Source organism: Mya arenaria, chromosome 15 (assembly GCF_026914265.1).
Source record: "Mya arenaria isolate MELC-2E11 chromosome 15, ASM2691426v1".
In the NCBI taxonomy this organism is placed as follows: Eukaryota; Metazoa; Mollusca; class Bivalvia; order Myida; family Myidae; genus Mya; species Mya arenaria.
Genome location: NC_069136.1, coordinates 54,064,787 through 54,086,801, shown reverse-complemented (window position 1 = coordinate 54,086,801; position 22,015 = coordinate 54,064,787). Strand labels below are relative to the sequence as shown.

The following is a 22,015-nucleotide window of genomic DNA, read 5'->3' as shown; positions in this document are numbered from 1 at the left end:
AAAGGATTTAATCATTGAGATTAATAATAAAAGAGGTTAAAGGAAAGACTGATTTTTTACATAGTGAACTGACGTGAACCATAAAGAAACTGCAATGCTACACCCTTAAGTGATATGTTACAAATCTTAATGAATTGTTTGTTTAACATAGCTCGAAAATTAATGGTTAACACGAAACAATTTAGAACATTAACAGGTTATCTTACGGCAGTTATATACCACAAAAGTTATGGATGGAGATACATATAGCATGTTTACGAATACTGAATAGGACATAACTATGAATATAAACATGACAACAAACAAAATACAACCCGATCCACAACATAGTTTCTTTTGTGATCATATTAAATATGCACAAATCACGATCAAGTTAAATGTTTAACCTGCTTAAGTATCTTGCAGTGTCCTTAACTTATAAGAAAACACATGAAAAACATTGTTGTTTATTTCACCAAAATCATTATTAGCGCTGTTGTTAACTCAGACGAGTCATGAACAGCGCTGTTGTTAATCCAGAAAATATCATAATAAACGTTGCTGTTAGCACAGAAAAAACAAATGATCAGCACTGTTGTTAACTTGAAAAGCCAATGATCAGTGCTGTTGTCAACTTGAAAAGCTAATGTTCAGCGCTGTTGGTAACTTAAAAAACTAATGATAAGCGCTGTTGTTATCTTGAAAAACTAATGACCAGCGCTGTCGTTAACTTGAAAAACTAATGATCGATGCTGTTGTTAACTTGGAAAACTAATGTTCAGTGCTGTTGTTAACTTAGAAAACTAATGTACAACGCTGTTGTTAGTTTGAAAAACTAATGATCAGTGATGTTGTTAACTTGAAAAACTGATGATCAGTGCTGTTGTTAACTTGAAAAACTAATGATCAACGCTGTTGTTAACTAAGAAAACTAACGATAAGCGTTGTTTTTAACTTGAAGAACTAATGATCAGCGATGTGGTTAACTTGGAAAACTTATGTTCAGTGTTGTTGTTAACTGGGAAAACTAATATTCAGCTATAGGTAATTTGAAAAAATAATGATCAGCGCTATTGTTAACTGGGAAAACTAATGATAGACGTTGTTGTTAACTAGAACAATTTATGATCAGCGTTGTTGTTAACTTGAAAAACTAATAATCAGCGTTGTTTTTAACTTGGAAAATCTTATGATCTTCGCTGTTGTTAACTAGGAAAACTAATAATCAGAGCTATTGTTAACTTTAAAAACTTATGATCAGCGATGTTGTTAACTTGGAAAACTAATGTTTAGTGATGTTGTTAACTAGGAAAACTCAAGATCAGCGCTATTGTTAACTTGAAAAACTAATGATCAGTGCTGTTGTTAACTTGAAAAATTAAAGTTCAGTGCTGTGATTAACTTGGAAAACTAATGTTCAGCGTTGTTTTTTATATTGAGGCACTAATGATCAGCGCTGTGGTTAACTTGGAAAACTAATGTTCAGTGCTGTTGTTATCTTGAAAAACTAATGATCAGCGTTGGTGTTAACTTGAAAAGCTAATGATCAGCGCTGTGGTTAACTTGGAAAGCTAATGATCAGCGCTGTGGTTGACTTTGAAAATATTATGATCAGCGGTGTTGTTAACTTGGCAAATCTTATGATCTTCGCTGTTGTTAACTTGAAAAACTAATGATTAGCGCTGCTGTTAACTTGAAAAACTAATGATCAGCGCTATTGTTGACTTTAAAAACTAATGATCAGCGCTATTGTTAACTTGAAAAAACTAATAATCAGGGCTGTTGTTAACTTGAAAAACTCATGATCAGCGCTGGTGTTAACTTGGAAAAATAATGACAAGCGTGGTTTTTAACTTGGAAAACTAATGATCAGCGCAATTGTTAACTTGGAAAACTAATTTTCAGTGCTGTGGTTAAATTGGCAAATCTTATGATCTTCGCTGTTGTTAACTAGGAAAACTTATGATCAGCGTTATTGTTAACTTGTAAAACTAATAATCAGTTTTATTGTTTACTTGGAAGCTTAATTATCAGCATTGTTGTTAACTTGAAAAACTAATGATCAGCGTCGTTGGTAACTTGGAAAAACTAATTATCAGCGCTGCTTTTAACTTGGAAAGCTAATGATCAACGTTATTGTTAACTTGTAAATCTAATTATCACCGCTGTTGTTAACTTGGAATACTTATGATCAGCGCTGTTGGTTACGTGGAAAACTAATGATCAGTGCTGTTGTTCACTTGGAAAACTAATTATCAGCGCTATTGTTCACATGGAAAACTTATTATCAGCGCTGGTGTTAACTTGAAAAACTAATAATCAGGGCGTTGTTAACTTGAAAACTCATGATCAGCGCTGGTGTTAACTTGGAAAACTAATGATCAGCGCTGTTGATAATTTGGAAAACTAATGATCAGCGCTATTGATAACTTGGAAAAATAATGATCAGCACTGTTGTTAACTGGAAAACTAATGATCAACGCTATTGATAACTTGGAAAACTAATGATCAGCGTTGTTATTAACTTGGAAAACTAATGATAAGCGTTGTTGTTAACTTAGAAAACTGATGATCAGTGATTTGGAATTTGCTCATTCCAAGACCAAAAAAAAGAAAGTTGTAAAACGGTATATCTGTGAGAGTGCAGCTTAAAATGAGGTATGAAAACACGTATTTATAGTTCACAAGTCAACACTGAATACGTGTCGTAAAGTGTATTGTGACTGTTAAATAGTTATCATATCCCAGCCGCTGTACATATATATACATGACGTTTAGAGATCAGTACATGATACATGTATAAGTACACTGTAACTTAATCATACGATGCATACATGTATATATATATATATAATGTACATGCATACAACAAAGATATATGTCGAGTTAGGATTGGGTCGGGGTTATATATATATATACACACACAGCATAAAAAAACTGGTAACATTATGTTAAAGATGCACTCTTACTTCCAAATAAGATTTACCACAATTCATACAATTGTTTTAATATATTAAAGGGTGAATAAATGTCGTAAACAATTGTTCTAATGGAGGATACCGAGTTTAATTTGAAAGAAAGGTGCAGAAAACATGATATTTCTACCTTATGAGACGATAGTAGATTCGCACTAAATCTTTTAGCACTCACCAATCATTTAAAATTGTTGCGTTTTCAGCTATCTAATACATAGTTTCAATCTTGTTATAAGTCAGTTATATTTTTCATGAATGCATTATTTAGAAAGTAGTTAAATGTTTATCAATCAAAAGTGATGTTCGTTATATATGTGTATGTATTGAGTTTGAATAAGATGTCACATGACAAATACAAACTACCTTTAGTCGCACTAAGTTTACACATTAAATGTAATTCTATCTACAAAACATTTCGTAAATGAGCAAATATATATATATATACCTTTTTAAGGTTTGTTAAATTAACATGTGATGATGATATGTGAAAAAATAAATAAAATAGAAAACACACACACGCACACACGCACACACATGCACACACACGCACGAGCGCGCGCGCACACACACACACACACACATACACACATTTAATAACGTTTTATAAACGTTTGTTTTGCACTGAAATACGTCAGAATTTGATATTTCAGTGTAGTATTCAGTACTTTTACAAGCCGATCCAGGGGTAGCGGGGTCGAAAATTGTCAAAATGAAAGTTCATGTCAATATGTCATAAAGATATTTATAATAACACTAGAGTGCATACCTTAGACTAAATGTAGCCAAAACGTTTGTAGCCTAAAATGTCTGCGGAATGGAGCACGTCATCATTTTCGTTTACAAATTTAACCCCATCTAATGCTAAATCCTGGTTCTGCCCCTACTTTCAGTGCGCACTCTGTCCAAGATAAAACAGAATGATTCGCGCGCTTTCAGGTTTAAAATTGAATCTAGGTTTTACTTTTACCGAGACACGCTCGTGTGTTTTGAAGTATTTGACAAACTGTTTTGTACTAACATGCTCGACAGCAAGAGTTTTATTTGTTGGTGGAAAATAACACATCTGGGATGTCTCCTCGAATGTTTCGTCATCCACTAGAATCTGATGACCAATGGCAAACGACTCTCCGTCAATGCTTGTTTTCTTGGACATAAATGACAATTTTGTGGAAACGAAGTACAATCCGCCATAGTTAATTTCCACAGCCTTGCCTCCATCCACGAGCTTAAGTGTGTTCGATTTGACGGGTTTCTGTCCATCTTTGTCACTCCAGACAATAGTGTTATCTGTAAGCAAGGTTAAACAAATCCATATAGTTATATAGTAGTTATAGTCTCATATGTATAGGTATTACACATTTTCTATACATAAAGAATCGCAAATTAAAGAACAGCTAGGGTCGTATTCAATATGAATTTTATCCTTATCCTTACTCTTGCCTAAGTGATTTCATTCAGCCTATTGGTCAGCTAATTATTATTATTATAATACTTAGATTCTATTCCTAAACGTAAGTTCAATCTAAGTTGTTTGTTAAAAACGGCCCCTGGTTTCTTCAAAAGACGGAATTCCCATCTCAACGCCATGTTCTTCAATTTGAATGAAACCTACAGAATCTGAACATGAAAACCAACCGGACGATAATTTTTCAGCCGACATCGATGTTAGTTGTAGGACTGGACGAGGTGTGTTTTTATCTGTACAGTTATCTGAAAAAAATATGATATAGATATAAAATGTAAAAATGTAACAATTTCTTAAAACGTAAAAATATAAAAAGTTAGAGCATGGAAGGTACATGGACAAACCCAGTAGGCTAAAAGATAATACTTCAAGGCACAAGAATTATGGCCAAATACTAAACGAGAGACACAACACCACAAGTGTATTGTATATAGTTGTGCTTCATATTTGATATATATCGGATAGGAAATGGCATGCATGTTAAAAGATTTACAGCAATTTACGGCATATTTTAAGGTAAGCTCAACAAATAAGGTTGATAATTATGAAAACACTACTCACTTCCCATGTTTGATATGACCTGAAATTATACAAAAAACAAGCTTAAACATTCTTTATCACACTAAAGAGCAGAAAATACAAATAACCTAATACCCATCTATGGCGATTTTCTAACTTTTAATGGATAAATATTATTACCTTGAGGACAACTTTCAGAGTGTTCTCCCCCTTTTTAACGCAACAAACACTTTTATTATTTTCATCATGAATAAGGCCGAGATCAAGCGGCGGCGCAAGAGCGAAATCCTGAAACTCTAAACAAGAAACACAGTCCTTGTGCTCAGTTTGTTCCAATCGAACAGGATCTACAGTAGTTTGTAAAGGTATCTCAGGATCTTTATTTAGTATGTACATGTAGACAGATATTCCTGCAGGGATAAGCAGAAGCTGAAGGACATTCAAGATCACCAGAATTCTAATTCTATGACTTGAATGATAGTTTTCACTTCGAGCGCTGGAAGCCGGATCGGAATTATTGCCCGAAGGCTTCATTTGTGCGTATCCAGACGTACCCGCATCACTTCCAATGGGAACTTCTGGCAAGGATCGACAGGGGGCATTTCCCATTCTTGGAACTTCACCATCACCACTCTCAATAGGCTCTAAGACATCAACTGAGCGAGATTTGTTGCATTTATAGATCGGATGTATGTAGGGCTGGTAATGACTGTCAAGCTGTACGACTGTATCCACATGGTCTCGTTTGGTGTTATAATGACGTGATCTTTGGCAAAAGGGATTTATATTATTGTTATGCCGAATTTGTTCTTCAGGCAATGATGTCATACTATGACTTATGTTGGGCATTCTTTCTTCTCTGTCGATTTTAACTAAATAATAATCAAGTACCTTCTCACGATGCGTATGTTCGGCGTCGCGTGCTTGACATTTACAGCTACTTTCATCGGGATAAACCAGTTTTGGTGCAGTTTTACTGTGTCGCATCCCTCTCTCATTTTCCAGCAAATGCCTTTCAAAACCTCGATCAAGATTGTCAATGCTACCCTCTGTATATCGACGAGACCTTCGCGCCATATGTTTCAGCGGATTGCTAGACATATTTTCGTCATCCAACGGTACACTTGTGTACGACGTATGCTGTTGATAATATTGCTTTTGAGCATAATTCGGTTGTTGAATTACCGAGTCTTCTTCGTTGCTATTTGTGCTTTGTAATCTTTGCGATTCCGACACTTCGGTTTCGTCAGCACCATTTGAAAATGACACTGGTCTCTTTCGAACTGTACGCTTCGTTTCCCGCTCTTTTGGCGTTTGCTCATTACTGGGTCGTCTGGGTGCTGAGGTTGGTTGGTATGGATTTCCAGTCTCATCCGAGTCAGTAGAAAGGTCAGTCATTACAGTCGTTTTCGATACCTGCGATACTTCGGATTGTTCGCTGCCCAATCTAAAGCGTGTTTTCTCTGCTGGCATTTCGTTTTCTATTTCTGAACAACTGGTCTCTTTAAAGTTTATCATTCAAACACGGTTCTTCAGTTACTTAATCAGTTGTTCGTGAATGCATTGTAAAGTTCCGGGTATGCGTCCTTGTCCTGAAATGGTGTACAATGGTATGAATGTATGATACCTTAGTGCGAGATTAGGAACGAAATCGTATTATATTCAGAGTGTGTATATGTGTATCTGTAATTATGTAAAAAGTGAACTTGAGGTTATTTTGCAGGTTACGTTTTCGCGTGTTTCAATGGTATTTTATAAGCAATTTGATGATATGTTTTCAGTTAAATTTCACCATGTGTAAGATAAGCCCTGAATATTATCTTCTCATGATACAACAGAAGACTTAAACAAATTAAATAAAAAAAAACACCGGACAGTGTCCTGGAGTTTATTTTACAGCATATAAATATTGATTTGTATATTGGACAACTTAAGGTCCATGCAATCTTCAGAAAGGTCGTACCAGATAAACTCGACCCAGATGGGAAAAAAACGTGTACAAACGTTAGCAGTTTCGCCCCGCAAAATAAACTGGAATGTAAATGTCCATGTGTTTGATGAAGAGACATGAATAGCTCAAGCTAATGATCTGATGTTTATGTATAAAATATGGAGATTGTATTGACCAACTAAATCAAAATCAGCAGCATTGTGTGAAAAGTGTTGTGCGTTTATTTAAAACGCACGAGAATGCCGAGGAATTCATAGAGAAGTTCGGCAGAATTGAAAATAACATAAAGAAGAAATTTCTCTACACTGTAGAAAACAAACAGGTATTACTACATTCTTCAAATTATAAAGTTGTATGTTTTGTGGTGCTTGAATGTTTTTTTCGAGTGTGTTCTATATTGCTGTGAATTATATCACGATTATGTAATGTTCTATTGTTGTTTATTATACTAAATATGTGTCTTTCTTATATTCGTGTTAGCTTAATGAATACACGTGAATTAAATAGTCTGTTACTTTTATTTCGGTTCTCTAAAGGTTGTCGATTTTCCGTGTAGAAAGTAGGACGCCATCTTTGATGAAAGTTCAGGGTTGACAGTTTCTTAATGAGAGATAAGTTAAAGCACTACTGATATAAGTGTTACTCGTTAACGTCTAGAAGAACAATTCAGTTGTGTGAAACACTTTAATGAGTTTGTTTGTTCACGACGGAAATGTACTACAAGACCGGCTCAATTGCGGATGTAAACATCATACATACTTTGGACTAAACTATTCTGGGTTAGGTGCTTTAACATATTTTGTTTTTCGAAAATGTCGAATGTACCTTATCTGAAAGTATTTTTCTAGGTCCGGGTTACTTCGACGTAACGAGTTTCGACTGTATAGCATGTCACCTGATAACACTTGGCCTAGAAGCTACGGTTTGTTTACAAACAACTTATCTCGGTCGCCAACTCGTAAAATATACACAAACTATATTTGCTCAATAGCGAATGTCATGTATCTCAGATGACATATCAAATACCGAACTCGATGTTTGATAAGTGATTATTAGGAAAGTGATTGTTTTCGGTTTCGAAGAACTACTGTTCATTATTTTACATAGAAAACGCTAAGCAAAAACACAAGATTTATTCTGCATCTAAATTGGTATTGTAGCAAGGTGCGACAGTTAGCGAAGTGTATTATGGCGTCCAAACCACGTCGCAATTAATAAGTTCAAAGTTATCGGTCCGGGTTTCATATTGTTTGCAAAACCACAAAACAATTAATAGTCTTAATGTGATCACAATTCGATAACATGTGAACCGTCTCAATGATAAGTTGATAACCAACTTGTGTTTACATAGTTTAATGCACATAGTACTCATAATATAATGTATAATGAAAGAATGCGAAGTATAAACATGTAACTGTATATAAAAAGATTCAAGGATACACATAATTATTAAAATTATTTTCTTTTACTGCTTATAAAAATAGCATTTCTATAATGAAAAATTATCATGTTTATTATCAGTATTAATATTATTTCAAGTCGTCGTTAATAGTAGTAGTAGTAGTGGTGGTGGTGGTGGTGGTGGTGGTGGTGGTGGTGGTAGAAGTAGTAGAAGTAGTAATAGTAGTAGTAGTAGTAGTAGTAGTAGTGGCGGCAGTAGAAGTAGTGGTGGTGGTGGTGGTGGTGGTGGTAGAAGTAGTAGAAGTAGTAATTGTAGTAGTAGTAGTAGTAGCAGTAGTAGTAGTAGTAGTAGAAGTAGTAGTAGTAGTAGTAGTAGTAGTAGCAGCAGAAGTAGTAGTAGTAGTAGTAGTAGTAGTAGTAGTAGTAGTAGTAGTAGTAGTAGTAGTAGTAGTAGTAGTAGTAGTAGTAGTGGTGGTGGTGGTGTTGGTGGTGGGGGTAGTGGCAGTGGCAGTGGTGGCAGCTGATGTCTTAACCAACTTATTATAATATCGATGATGCCGACCGATTTCTTCTGCTTAATACTCTGAACAAAACATAAGGTAAATGCCCTTTAAAAGTTTTGAAGTAATTTAGTTTTATTAATAATGAATCAAAAATAGCAAAAATAAGTGTTGTTTTTTTAAATATCCATTAATCAACAAACGTAAGTTAAAGCACTTACCCAGCAAACTACGTATATTTATATCCAAATTCGTCCACGCAATTTCACTATGTGTTCCTATGTAAAAAGCGCATGCATTGATTGAACGGTGGTTAAGATATAATACTGATGTCACCTGTACGTAGATAACTTAAACAATCGCTTCTAAGAACCCCTATTGTAATATGGCGGGTATGTAAACGCGAGGGGAATCCCGTGTAAAACACATATTTTTAATTGTAGTGTTATTGCTTTCTCTTTGAAAATCTACGGAATTCAAAAGTACGGCTGATAATGGAAGTTTGATTTAAATTTTCGTTTTATTATTTGAATGTCTTGAAAAGTCCTAAACTTTACAAACCGTAACATAATGTCGGCAATGTAGATTGTTCCCGGAGTAAAATGAAATGTAAATTATTTGAATACTCGAAAACTACAAAGGTACAAAATCCATCGTCGAGTGAACGCTTTTTATTTGTCTGTGCCTTACTTTCCTTGTTTCACCCGAGTTGGAAACAGCGGGTTTAGCGCTGATTTAAAAACGTTTTTATTTCATATGGAATAAGAAATGCGGATATTTTCCAGAGAGCATATGAAGATCTTCCAATGGCATTAAACGCAGTGTTACGCAATTATAGCATTTATTAACGTTTCGTTCCATTAAAGAGACCGAGACTTAAATAAGTATATACAAACGAGCTGGACAGATGTCGCGGGAAAGTTTATACAGCAATTTAAGACTAGCAGTGGAATAGTTAATGTTTGCCTATCAAAAAAAAATAGCAGAAAGGTTGTCAAGGGCACTATAGAATCTTTTTCGCCACCGGTGGTTTGCCTTTTAGTACAGTATGTGCCGCCATCATGAATATTAGAATATGTCATGTCTTGTTTGAGCCCATTTTTGATAAATTGATAAAAGCTCATTGTGACCAAAAACACTGAGATAAAAATAAAACGGACTGTAAGCAGACGTAGATTGATGAAAGTGGTCTAGTGGTCTAGTGGTATAGTTTTCCGGGTTCGTTCCCTACTACGTGTTCCTTCTCATGGCCTGCCAAATTTGACTTCAGTTCTGGTTCTACACAGGAAACAGACTTAGGCGTGATTCTATAAACTATCGGTTTCGTAACAATTGAGAAAAGGGATATAAGAATTATATAAAGTCAAGTTAAAAAACAACATTGAGTTCTTAATGGTAAAAGTATCAACGTACCGAGTGCAGGATAAAGATCGATATTTCGAACACAAAACTAGCTGTCTCTTCTTTAACGAGTACATTTAATGTGAATAAACCTTTTACTGACTATAAATTAACAAAGTAATTCAATCGGGCTACTTTCACTCTCAATTTTTTCCAAGAAAGTGGTTTATAATTGTTTCTTATATGCACTGATCCTCGTACTGGGGGAGAGAAAACTACTGTGAAATTTATTAAGCTACCATGAACCGAGTCTGTCAATGATGTTGGTGATACGACATCAACCATCGAAGTTGCTTCAGTTTTGTGGCTGGTGTAATTGATCGCATTTCATAAGTCATATCCCCGAAAATCCCTTTTGGTACGCGATACTTGGACCTCAAATCGTCTGAACGTTTTACGCATACTATAACTCTTTAGATATTTGGTTCTCAAAATACTTGTGTTGTATTGCAATCACGCCTGACAGTAAACCAACATGTGCGTTGAAGAATACCATGTATAAACCCTGTATATTACATTAAATCCATTACAGGCAATATTTCGATAAAACCATCGAAGTAGCTGAAAGGAGGTGGTGTTCGACTCCATTGAAGTTTTATTTTCTCCGACAGACTTTGTTTTATAGATTCAAACAATAACTGCATCACACCTTTAAAAAGTTTGTGCGTTTAGTACTCGGAATTGTATTTCTTCCTCTGCAGATAGAGTTGGGATCCCTAATAATTAAAGTACTTGGGGTTTACCTATAAATTTATTAGTATGCTGATCTTTCCTCTTGCCAGTCTGAAAGAGACGACGAAAATGTCATTTGGTTATACGGGAAAAAAGTTCACTACACTTTACCATTTATTCTATATCACTGCGCCGAACAAATAATGAAATACGACAATTTTACTGAATTTTATAGCACTGCGACGTACCAAAAATGAAATACGACAATTTACTGAAAAAAGTGCTTTGTTTGATTTTAAACACTGTCATTGAACTTGAAATGTTAAACGGCACTTCATATTCGAGAGTTTGTCAACAAAATTACTTTCTTGGACAAAAAATAGTGCGAATAAAGCAAAATGCGATGTTATTTTATTACTCACGTAATCGTATGACTGCGTACAATAAATAACCCCTTGAATGACATCACGTGACTTTCGTTATAAGTAATAAAATGTTTTCAACAAAGTTTACATCATAAGTAAATGTACAAATAAACAACAAAGTTTTCAATGATGGTATTTTTCTTCAAATTCTGAACATGAATTATAGCCTCGTGTTACACTAGATGATACGCAATTCATAATCTGATTTCTTTGTTTGGATTATTTCCGCATTGATGACACTTCATGCAATATTTTTTATAATGCTGTAGGTCTCTATAGCCTTTGGCAGTATCCATTTTTGAGATGGGATGTTGTTGTCTTTGATTATCCCTTTTTTAGATATGTAAGTATCTGTCGTGTGTTTCCGGTACGGGCCGGGAAATCTGACCCTCGTGCACGTGCGGGGCCAGTAAAGTGGCTGTGTCTTGCATTCCGTTCTGATTCTCTTAATCATTTTTTAACATTTTATCTTAGAGCAAGAGCTTCGTTGATCACCGACGTAATGGTTCGCAGTTATTTTTTAAACACACTTGACGTAAAAAAGCTATTCCAATATCTGTCAAAAACAAAATAATCTGCGTGATGCGAAGGAAGTATATTGTTTTGTGGCGTTGTGTAGTTTAGTAAATTTACGCGCGTTTGGCTTTTATGAGCATAGCCTCGATAAGTGTTTTAAAACACGGCCACGGTGTATCCATTCGATGGCACCATTTAAAAAAGCCGAACCTACATTTTTTGCTATTTCGGGGTTTTCATCTTTTTATTAACATATTTTAGTTTGCCGCCTTTTCTGAAAACACCGGACTTAACAGCCAATAGAAATTGAGTTTACTGGTCAGAAAAACCCGAACCTTCATGTCATTGTATATGACATTTTATATTGTTTTTGTATCTCCTGAAAAAGTTCAAAAATATAAGTTTGGCATTTTTAAATGGTGCCATCGCATAATAACATGTATATACCTTTCTCAAAATAAGGCCTCAAATTCATGTATACATGCGTCACAAAAAAGGTATGACATGAAATGTATGGATCCATCGATAAGCGCCGCATGCAAGGTGTAGTGGAAACATTACACTGACGTTAAAAATAAACATTCAACACACATAATAACGAAAATATAAATATTTTAAGTTTATTTGTAGAATGAGATATGTAAAAAGCAATCCTCACGTTCCAACATTCAATGTGCTATAATGCCAAATATACACATGAACCCATTACGGGAGAAAGTACAGAAGGCTATGCTGATCTAGTATGTTACATTAAGGACATTGAAAGGAGTGGCTGTGCTATTTTTTTCATGCTCGATGTATTAAAGTTCATCTTACGCTAGTTAAGTATATTTAAAAAAAAACTTTTCCGTCTTTTTTTGACATTAAACATTTTTACGAGTTTTTCTCACGAAAGTTTCTCGTAAACAATGGAAATTAAAAAAGGTTTTTTGAGGATGATTCGAATTACCTTGGAAATTAAAGAAATAAAAGATGGCAAGTCTGTTAGATAGTCAGTAAGAAATCATAAAAAAAACTGTTTCCTTATATTAAATGTCCAAAAGTTCCATCTTAGTCTATTATCTGTTTAGTACTCATAACCCTTTTAATATAACCTTTCATATCATCGTCGGATTACACCGATACACACTACGCTATGCTTCGTTGTGTACCGTGGGCAATTTCGCTACGAAAATATTGTTATCATGAAAAAATAATGAGGCAGTTTCATTGGTTTTCGCAAAGTACCAGATGCATTACGGTTGAAAGCGATTTACTGTCCGTCTTTTCAGTACACGATATTGAACAATACTTAAGTATTACATGCAGATTCATTGGAAGTATAGTTGTCTCTCCTGCCTCATGCATATTCATTTAAACGAGATTTGTGTCAGTCGTTTGTCCCACGGTATGTATGAAGTGTAACGGAAAAGTACCGCGGTTGCCAACGATGCTCACATATCAGTAACAGTTTTGTTTACTTTGTTTTACATGTTCATTTTTTTATTTATAATATGATTGCTACAAACAGTTCATTTTTTGTATAATTCGGCAATGACGATGGCAGATCTTATGTAAGACACGAAGAATTTTTAACAATGATTCTAATTTGTTTCATACATAAATGAAATTTTACCATAATGGCACAACAAAATTTGAGATTTTAAATTTTACCTTTTTCGATTTACAGTTCACACATGATGAAGACGATTGAGTTAGTACTTGGCAATAGTAGGGAACAATTGGACCAGGCCCCAAATATCTATCATTTCTCAACTTCTAGTTCAACTCATTTTTCCCATGTTAGGAGTAACACATGATAAAGACGATGTACTGATTTGAGTTAGTACTTGACACTGGAAGAGAATAATTGGATCAGGCCAAATACAAAGAAAATTACTCATCATTTCTCAACCTCAAGCTCAACTCATTTTTCCCCATTTAAGCATGTTAGGATTAAAATCACTTCTGTTGTGAAGAGCGCATTTTTTTCTACATAATATCGAAACACGTCATTGCTTAATATTCTCAAAAAAATATCTTTAGCACACAATATACTTAAGAACACAAAGATAATAACTTGGACTCAAGTACTTTTTTTCCTCTTTGTTTAAGAAATTGATGAAATATTTGTATAAATATATTATATGAGTGGATGCGCTTTTTAAAACATGTACAATTTCTTAACCATGTTATGATCATGTGGTAAAATGAGTTCAGGTTGAAATTGTGAATGCACAAAAGTAATTAAAGTGATACTGGGGCCTGGCTGTGGGCTCTGTATTTGTCATAACACTATTACAGTTTTCGAATATGAATTATGTTGGTGCGTCGTTCTAAAACACATACATTACTAAATTAAAATCATAATGTCATGATATGAAAAGATTTGATCTATATTGTTTTATATCTTATATGGGGAAGAACATCAGTTTGTTACCTTGGTTATTCCCACTTATAACGTTCTAGCTATCACATCGATCCTTGCGATGATTTATGTATACTAACAAGTACAAAAGTTGCTGCAAGATGCAGCAATTGGATGTTAGCGCGGGCCAACTATTGGTTATGCAAGTCTATATGTAGGGTCAGAACGAAGTAAATAAAGTGAGGACTAACATTGATTGTAAATGTCAGTGAAATGAAGTTACTTAAAAGATGACAGAATTGGGCTGTTGTTTTGAAATGAAAATAAAACTTAACACAATAACAATTGTACAACTGATGGTATATCTAGGACAGAAACCATAATTGTATCAAATAACTTTATTCATGAACTGTATCAATATACACACATTTATAAAAGACAACATGGCCACAGTGGTGGTTTTCTTTTGGAGTGGCTGATATGATAGCTGAAATGTTAAATATGCCAACATGATTTGGTAAATTCTGGGCAAAGTTCGAAACGTTGAGAATTTGAAGTACTTTGGTGAAATGTTGACTTTAAACAAGAGTAGCACCAAAGGTTTATCCAAAAAACTAATTAAGGACATCTGCTTAAAACAATGTTTACTTTTGGCTAATAATCCGCGAAACAAGTTGACCGTTATAAATAAGTGTTACAAAGCCATTGTTTCTAACTGAAAAACACATAAAACTGTTTGCTTATGTAACAGATTTTAACACAATTAAAAAAATACATTTAACATAAACTAAAAGAAGTTGGTTATACATGAGCTGAAAGAAAGAAGTCTGATCATCATCATTAATGTCATTTTCCTTGTTCTGTGGCATAGATGATTTATAGGCATGCAGGATGTTTTAAACAAAGGAAACAAGTTTAGCATATACTGACACTTATAGGTAATAAACATTATGTAATCATCATGCATTATGCACCTTTAAGGCATAAGATATAAGAATGATGAGTAGAATGTGATGCAGGTTGATAGTGGAATGACTAGGAAGTTGATCACTTAATGTGTATGGAAATATAATGACACAAAAGATTTATGAAGAAAGTGCTGAAAATTATAGGTTACAATGAAATGAAGTGAGGAATATGTTTTAATACATGAAAAGTGAAGCATTTGTACAAAGTTTGGTGGAAATGTGTTAATGTTATTTTGCCTGTAAAACTTCTCAATTCTTTAAAATATGACATTGAAATATAAGAATAAATACTGCATTGAGTATTACTGAAATGAGAACATATGTACAAACAAGAAAGAACATGAGCAACATGACATTATATATACATTTTTTATACAACAAAGAGTAATAAGCATGATTACAAAATATACAGAGGTAGTATGTATGCTGGGAATGGTAGAGTTGTACTGAAATGTAATAAACAATAGAAAGAATATTTGTTATAATTTGGTGTAAGTGCGACATATACATTATGACCAATACTTGGAATAAGAATGCACACAGACAAATTAATACAATACTAAAATAATTGCTGCCACTATTTCATAAGCAATGAAATAGAACAGATATGAAAGAAAAGAATATAAATGAAAATGCATGAAAACCTAGTAATATGTACCTAGTATGCAAATGCACAGTATTTGAATGAAACTATTTATAGGGTGATAAATATCTTTTACATGGGGGGGGGGCTTAAAAAGACTCAGTTTCAGTTGTTATGTTGGAATGAATTGGGTTGAAAATAGGTATATTTGTTAAATGATTTACTAACTTAAAAGTTGAAAGTTGTTAAACCCAAAACTATAAATGATATGCCTGGAGTTTTATATTATCAGTATAAGCATTGCTGATATGGTTGATAGCCAAAAGGCCATTATTTTTTAAAGTTTGAAAAGTCATAAATCACGAAAATGAAAAACAACAACACACAATAGAATGGTTAAGGGTCATGCAAAAAAGCAGGGTAAGTTGAGAAGTTGAAACAGGCATACTTTTTTAAGCATTATGAATTCTAATGTTTGTAAATGGAGAGTCAGTGCCTATAAAAGAGACATTTAATGATATATTCATCAGAGTTAAAGCTGCACTCTCACAGATTGAACGTTTTGACAACTTTTTCATTTTTTGACTTAGAACGAGCGAATATATAGATATTTTGCGAAAATCCATTGAAACCAGTTATATAAGACTGCTGACAAAAAAAGATTGCAGATTTTTATACTTAAGTTCAAAAATTGATGTTTTATGCAATTTTCTTAAACTGTTAGTAACAGCTTAAGCCATAAGACATTAATTTTCAAATGAAAATATGAAAATCTGTGATTTGATCTTTTGTCAGTAATCTTAAATCATTTGTTTGCGGATATTAACACAAAATTTGCGCTTTCCAAGACAAACAATAAAAAAAGTTGTACAAATGGTAAATCTGTGAGAGTGCAGCTTTAAGCATAACAGGTAGTAAAGAAGGGTGACATGGCAAAATGACATAGTGATATAAATACAAGTATTTCTTGTAAATTAACATTTTGTAACTGTTTAAGTGAGATGTTGAAAAACAGAACATTGTTAAATATATGTACATATGAGAAATTGGCAAAACGACATAGTGATATAAATACAAGTATTTCTTGTAAATTAACATTTTGTAACTGTTTAAGTGAGATGTTGAAAAACAGAACATTGTTAAATATATGTACATATGAGAAATTAATTTAAACATTAATGGGAATTAAACTTAGCAAAAGCATAGTGATATCTACAGAGCATTATGCAATCATCAGTGTTCAGATAGACAAAACCTTGAATGAGAAGTCTTATAATACTGTCAAATGTCTCTGATTTTAGGAACATGTTTTGTAAATAATTATTGAAATTGCAGAACATTTAAGAAAACAATAGGACGATAAGTAATCATTATGATGAGGTTATTAAATAATGTTACGATTCTGTAAAGTCATATATTGTGACTGTAAGATATTGGCACAACTGTAACTTAACATATTGACAGAATGGTAAAACACAACAATGGCAAAAATGGAAGTACACTATTTTATAAATATCAAATTTCAAATCCCCCGCCACGGAGTGGGGAGGGGATTACAGAAACACTTCATCAGTCTGTCTGTCCGTCTGGCTGTAACATTTCGTGTCCGTGCTATGACTTACTTATGCATTGATGGATTACCATATTGCTTGGTACAAATGTTGTCCTCATTGAGACGATGAGCAGTGACATTGACCAGGGTCCATAACTCAAAGATCAAAGTCACACAAGATATTTAAATGTCAGAGTATACATACTCGTGTCCGCGCTATAAACTCTTCCTACATATATCAAGTTTGGTCACAGTATGTCAGCCTTAACTGAAACAGTAATCTATTTTTAGTAACAGTGACAACGACCCTAGGGGGGCAAAAAGCATCCATTAAAGCTCTGCATAAACTTGTCCTATATACCAAGTTTGGTCACACTATGTCAACCCTTACTTGAGTTATTCAGTACTTACCATATTTCTATTTTGACTTTGACCTAGACCATAACTCTCGGGGCCAAAAAGACAAACTCAGGAAAGGTCTCTATAAACTCTTCCTATATACCAAATTTGGTACCAATTAGAAGACCCTTACTTAAGTTATTCAAAACCAACCCTTTTTCTATTTATAGTAACCTTGACCTTGATCATAGGGGCCTCAAACGCATTCCCATAAAAGGTCTCCATAAACTCTTTGCATATACCAAGTTTGGTCTCTTTATGTCAAACCTAGGTAAAATTATTCGATACATAAGGTGACTTTGAGGCTGCTCTAACACCAGCCCGCCCGAACAATGACACAGGTCATTCAAATATCTTGTTTTCCCTTTATGAAAATGTGGTTAGGAATATAAAAATGTGCCTTTCAAAAGAAATTAAAAGAAGAGTTAAAAAGAAAAAAAAACATTCAAGGGCAATAATTTGTATTTAGGGTTAACATGAAGTTAAGTTCCTTAGTGTAAGATGGTTGTCAATAATTCTGCGAAGTATTAAGTGCATTGAATGAAGGTATAGAAGTTTTTTTATTAAAATCCCAACTTGCCCTAAAACTTTAACCTAAGTCAATCAGGGGCCATAACTTATATTAAGGATAATATGAATGAAGGGTATAGAAGTTATCAATAAATATATCAACCTGCCCTAAAATTTTAACCTAAGTTCCATAGTCAATCAGGGGCCATTATGTGAATAAAATATGATATGGAGTTATCTTACCTAATTATGTGATGGCACTGAACAACTGTGTAAAGTATTAAGTCAATTGAATGAAGGGTATTGGACTTATTAGTGAAAATCCCAACTTGTTCTAAAACTTTAACCTGCCCTAAACCTTTAACCTAAGTCAATCAGGGGCTATAACTTGTATTGAGGATAATACAGAGTTATGTAACCTCATTGTGTGATGGTCCTGAACAAATGTGTCAAGTATTAAGTTAAATGAACGAATGGTAGAGAAGTTATTAATAAATATCCCAACCTTCCCTAAAACTTTAACCTAAGTTTGATAGTCAATCAGGGGCCATAACTTGTATAAAGGAGTTATCTATTCCCATTATATGATGGCCCTGAACAACTGTGTGAGGTATTAAGTCAATTGAATGAAGGGTATTGGACTTATAAGTGAAAATCCCAACCTGCCCTAAAACTTGAACCGGACACCGACACCAGAGGGAATAGTATAGCCCACCTTATTCTTAAAATAGTCGAGCTAAAAAAACACGAATGTGATAAAATATTTATAACATGTGTTTTCTCTTCAAAAATAGTGAAACAAGGTTATGACATCACCACAAAATATATGTATCACTTCATCGAAAATAGTTATACTTAAGGCTTGCTATTTCATCGATGTTATGAATCAAGACTCATTTTCCTTTTTTTTAGCCAAAATAACCTTGACATTGATCTTACCTACACTACACACAATATGTATAACTTTAACAAATACTCTTTTATTATGTTCAAATATTCAAGAATATTTTAGGTTACTGATCATACAACTTGTATTTCTATATTCTTGACCAGTGGTTGTGTACAATTTTGATCAGATTCGACATACCGGTCAGGTTGCGAGAAAAACAAATTGCCTTGTGTTGACTTGATGTAGTGTCAGCTAAAGCATTGAGGCAGGTTGTTTCGTTAAGAATCAATTGGTCCTTTCACACTTGCAATGACAAGTTTTTCATTTTCAAACTTTCCTCTAGCGTTTATAGGGAAGAGCACTGTGAGGTAGAAGAGAAGTGCAGGATCGTCACCGATTGTTTTCAGTTCAGGTATTGTGATGAGGAGTAACTCAACTGTTGAAGATCAAGTTGGAACAGTTTCCGCATTTCATACCTACTGCTGCGTTTGATAACAACCTCAGCTGTGCAAAAGTAGGCCACTTGTGTAAGGGACTGGCTCTAACATAGAGGACATTTGTCAAGGTCCATTTACTTGTTGCAACACTCTAAAAAGATATGAAAGGAGTTTGTTATGATATCATGATAAGTGAATGTAGCACTGAAGACCTGATAACATGAAACATGAGAAATAAAATAACTCTAAACATTAAACTGAGGTGAATTTGTTAGGTTTCAAGGTTGATTTCATAAGCTTTATTCGAAATGTGAATTGACAGGTAATTTGCTATTTGATGTCAATTCTGAATCAGGTTATACAAATCAAACATTGATGCATGAATAATAATTAAGATTAAGTATTTATATACAAGTAATGATTTCATTCCTTTATTCAGCTATTGAGTTAAGCAATTTTGTTAGAAAAAGTGAAAAAATGTTATTAATTTTTAGGAAGGCTTGTTTATAGGTCATGTATTTTGTGCGAAATAAATATCAAAATGATGTCTAAAAAAAGATTATATTGTGAAATAATGTAAGCTTGTAGAGTTAAAAAAAAATTAACATTATATGAAATTGTGAATAATTGTAAATACATTCAATTATTTATTGAAATGCATTGAAACATCCATATGTTTTTGTTGAATGTTAATACCAAAAGCAATGCTATTTAAAGTTGCAGTTAAAAACTTAGCAAAATATTTGCCTAGCTTTAGTTGTGTTACATAACAACACAAAATGTAGAAGGTTTTGGATTTCATTTTTAATATGAATGCTGGCTATTGTTCTGAAACCATAAAGTTAACAGGAAACTAAGAAAGAGAACAAACCTGGTTTTGGGCAGCGGGGCAGCACTGATATTTGTGGGCTGAAGAATACTCATTTCTTGGAACTCCTCAGTCCTGGCCCATTATTGTTGGTGGCCATTTTTTGCAGTTTTGATCTTGAAGATGAAGCCCTTTCTGTTCAATATTTACAACTCTTGTGGTAGAAACTGGAATGTAGGATGATAAATATAAATATACATTTTATTGAGACAGAATCCCGTAAAACATGTTTATTATTTTAAACTAATGCACCAGTCAATTGTAACCACGACCCCCAAGGTCCGGGGTATACCAGGGATAGCCGGGGAAATGGACCATGTTTTTAACTTTCAGGTGGCCCTGCATTGCTGGGTGAATGGAATGGTTATGTCTCGCTTTAAATATAGCAAGGAATGGGCCTTACCTAGGGCCCCTGGGGTGCGGGGGCATTTGGCGAGATTAAACCATCTGTTCATCCCCGCAGGACGTGATTTTAGCCAAGATTGGCTAAACCTATGGTCAGAGTCCTCGCTTTTCCCCTGACCGGGGGGGGGGGCGTGGTTTCAATTGACTGATGCATTAGTCTAAAATAATAACTGGTGCATAATGAAAACGATGCAAAAATTTAATGACTACGAACAAATCATCTTAAACTCGTTACATACAGACTGACATGCAAACTTTGCGCATGCATTACGAAGAAGGGCTTGAAATATCATCCCTACCATTGTGACTCATTCAGTTAGACGCGTTAATGTCCAAATCGAACGTTTTTTTTGCGGTATTTCACTTCGAATCACCCTCTCGCAATTTTGACCTTGACCGCACACTCGCCTATATCTGAAATGCAAGATGCGTTTTCATTGGACGGCTATCATTCCTGGTTTTAATGACGCAATTTGGAAAAGCCTTCAAATGTTGTCCAAAATGAAAGTAGGAATACCGCAAAAAAACGTGCAACTGTTTAAATCGAAAGACACGAAACCTGCTTTTAAAATGATAAATATAAAATAACAATAGTTTTTCAGTTCACTACGTAAAAAGAAAATGAAAATACCTTTCCCCAACCGCCAGCGTGTTGACCTCGATATCCCAAGTGTACTGGACGCTTGCATCTGAGCCGTACGTGTCATAACCGGGTCATCAGATAATAGACTGGTTCACCGATTTTCTAAGATTATTGTAAGATACATTCTGCGCATTCGTGGTTTATTCTTTTATGTAAAAATATTTAAATAAAAAAGAGAAGTTTTCTCAACAACTGTGCATTTATGATATTTTTTCTCTAAAAGAGTTATTTAAAAAAATCTCTGGTTTTAATTTGCCTTAAATTTTCAAAGCTTCACATATTAGAAGATTACCAATCTTCTATTGCAAAAATAGAACAGGAACCAGTCTAATGGCAAACTGCTTCGGAATTATCCGAGAGCGGACGGTAAGAAACGGCGCATGCGCGATCAAAACAATGAAAACGCCGCATGCGCAAGCCCATTGCACCAGGGACACTTCTAAAACAATATATGCGCCGGGCGCCGATGCGCCCGCGCAATCATGCTTAAACGAAGTACACAATCAAATCTGAATATAACTTATACGTTCTACCTTTAACCATCATGAGTATGAACATTGCTCCTAAACAACATGTTTACATTTGTAGTTGTTCTTTTCGTCACAAGCCA

General features: G+C 34.2%; 1 protein-coding gene and 1 long non-coding RNA gene across 3 annotated transcripts; both read right to left on the bottom strand.

Annotated features, from left to right (window-relative positions):
* Nucleotides 1–2,891: 2,891 nt before the first annotated feature.
* Nucleotides 2,892–9,098, bottom strand: LOC128219052 (uncharacterized). 2 transcript variants are annotated; one of them, XM_052926863.1, is made up of 6 exons: nt 9,012–9,065; nt 6,902–6,969; nt 5,119–6,530; nt 4,981–4,999; nt 4,590–4,664; nt 2,892–4,241 (listed from the first exon to the last, which is right to left on the bottom strand). In XM_052926863.1, the coding sequence occupies exons 3-6, from the start codon at nt 6,454–6,456 to the stop codon at nt 3,841–3,843; spliced, it is 1,833 nt and encodes a 610-aa protein (XP_052782823.1). In that variant the 5' UTR covers nt 6,457–6,530; nt 6,902–6,969; nt 9,012–9,065; the 3' UTR covers nt 2,892–3,840. The 2 variants fall into 2 exon arrangements, with proteins under 2 accessions (XP_052782823.1, XP_052782821.1); XM_052926861.1 differs by lacking the exon at nt 6,902–6,969 and having other exon boundaries at nt 9,012–9,098.
* A 9,931-nt stretch (nt 9,099–19,029) lies between these two features.
* On the bottom strand, nt 19,030–21,179 carry LOC128218740 (uncharacterized). Its single transcript, XR_008258440.1, has 3 exons — nt 21,062–21,179; nt 20,361–20,524; nt 19,030–19,640 (listed from the first exon to the last, which is right to left on the bottom strand). It is a non-coding gene; the product is annotated as an uncharacterized LOC128218740 (long non-coding RNA).
* Nucleotides 21,180–22,015: the final 836 nt, after the last annotated feature.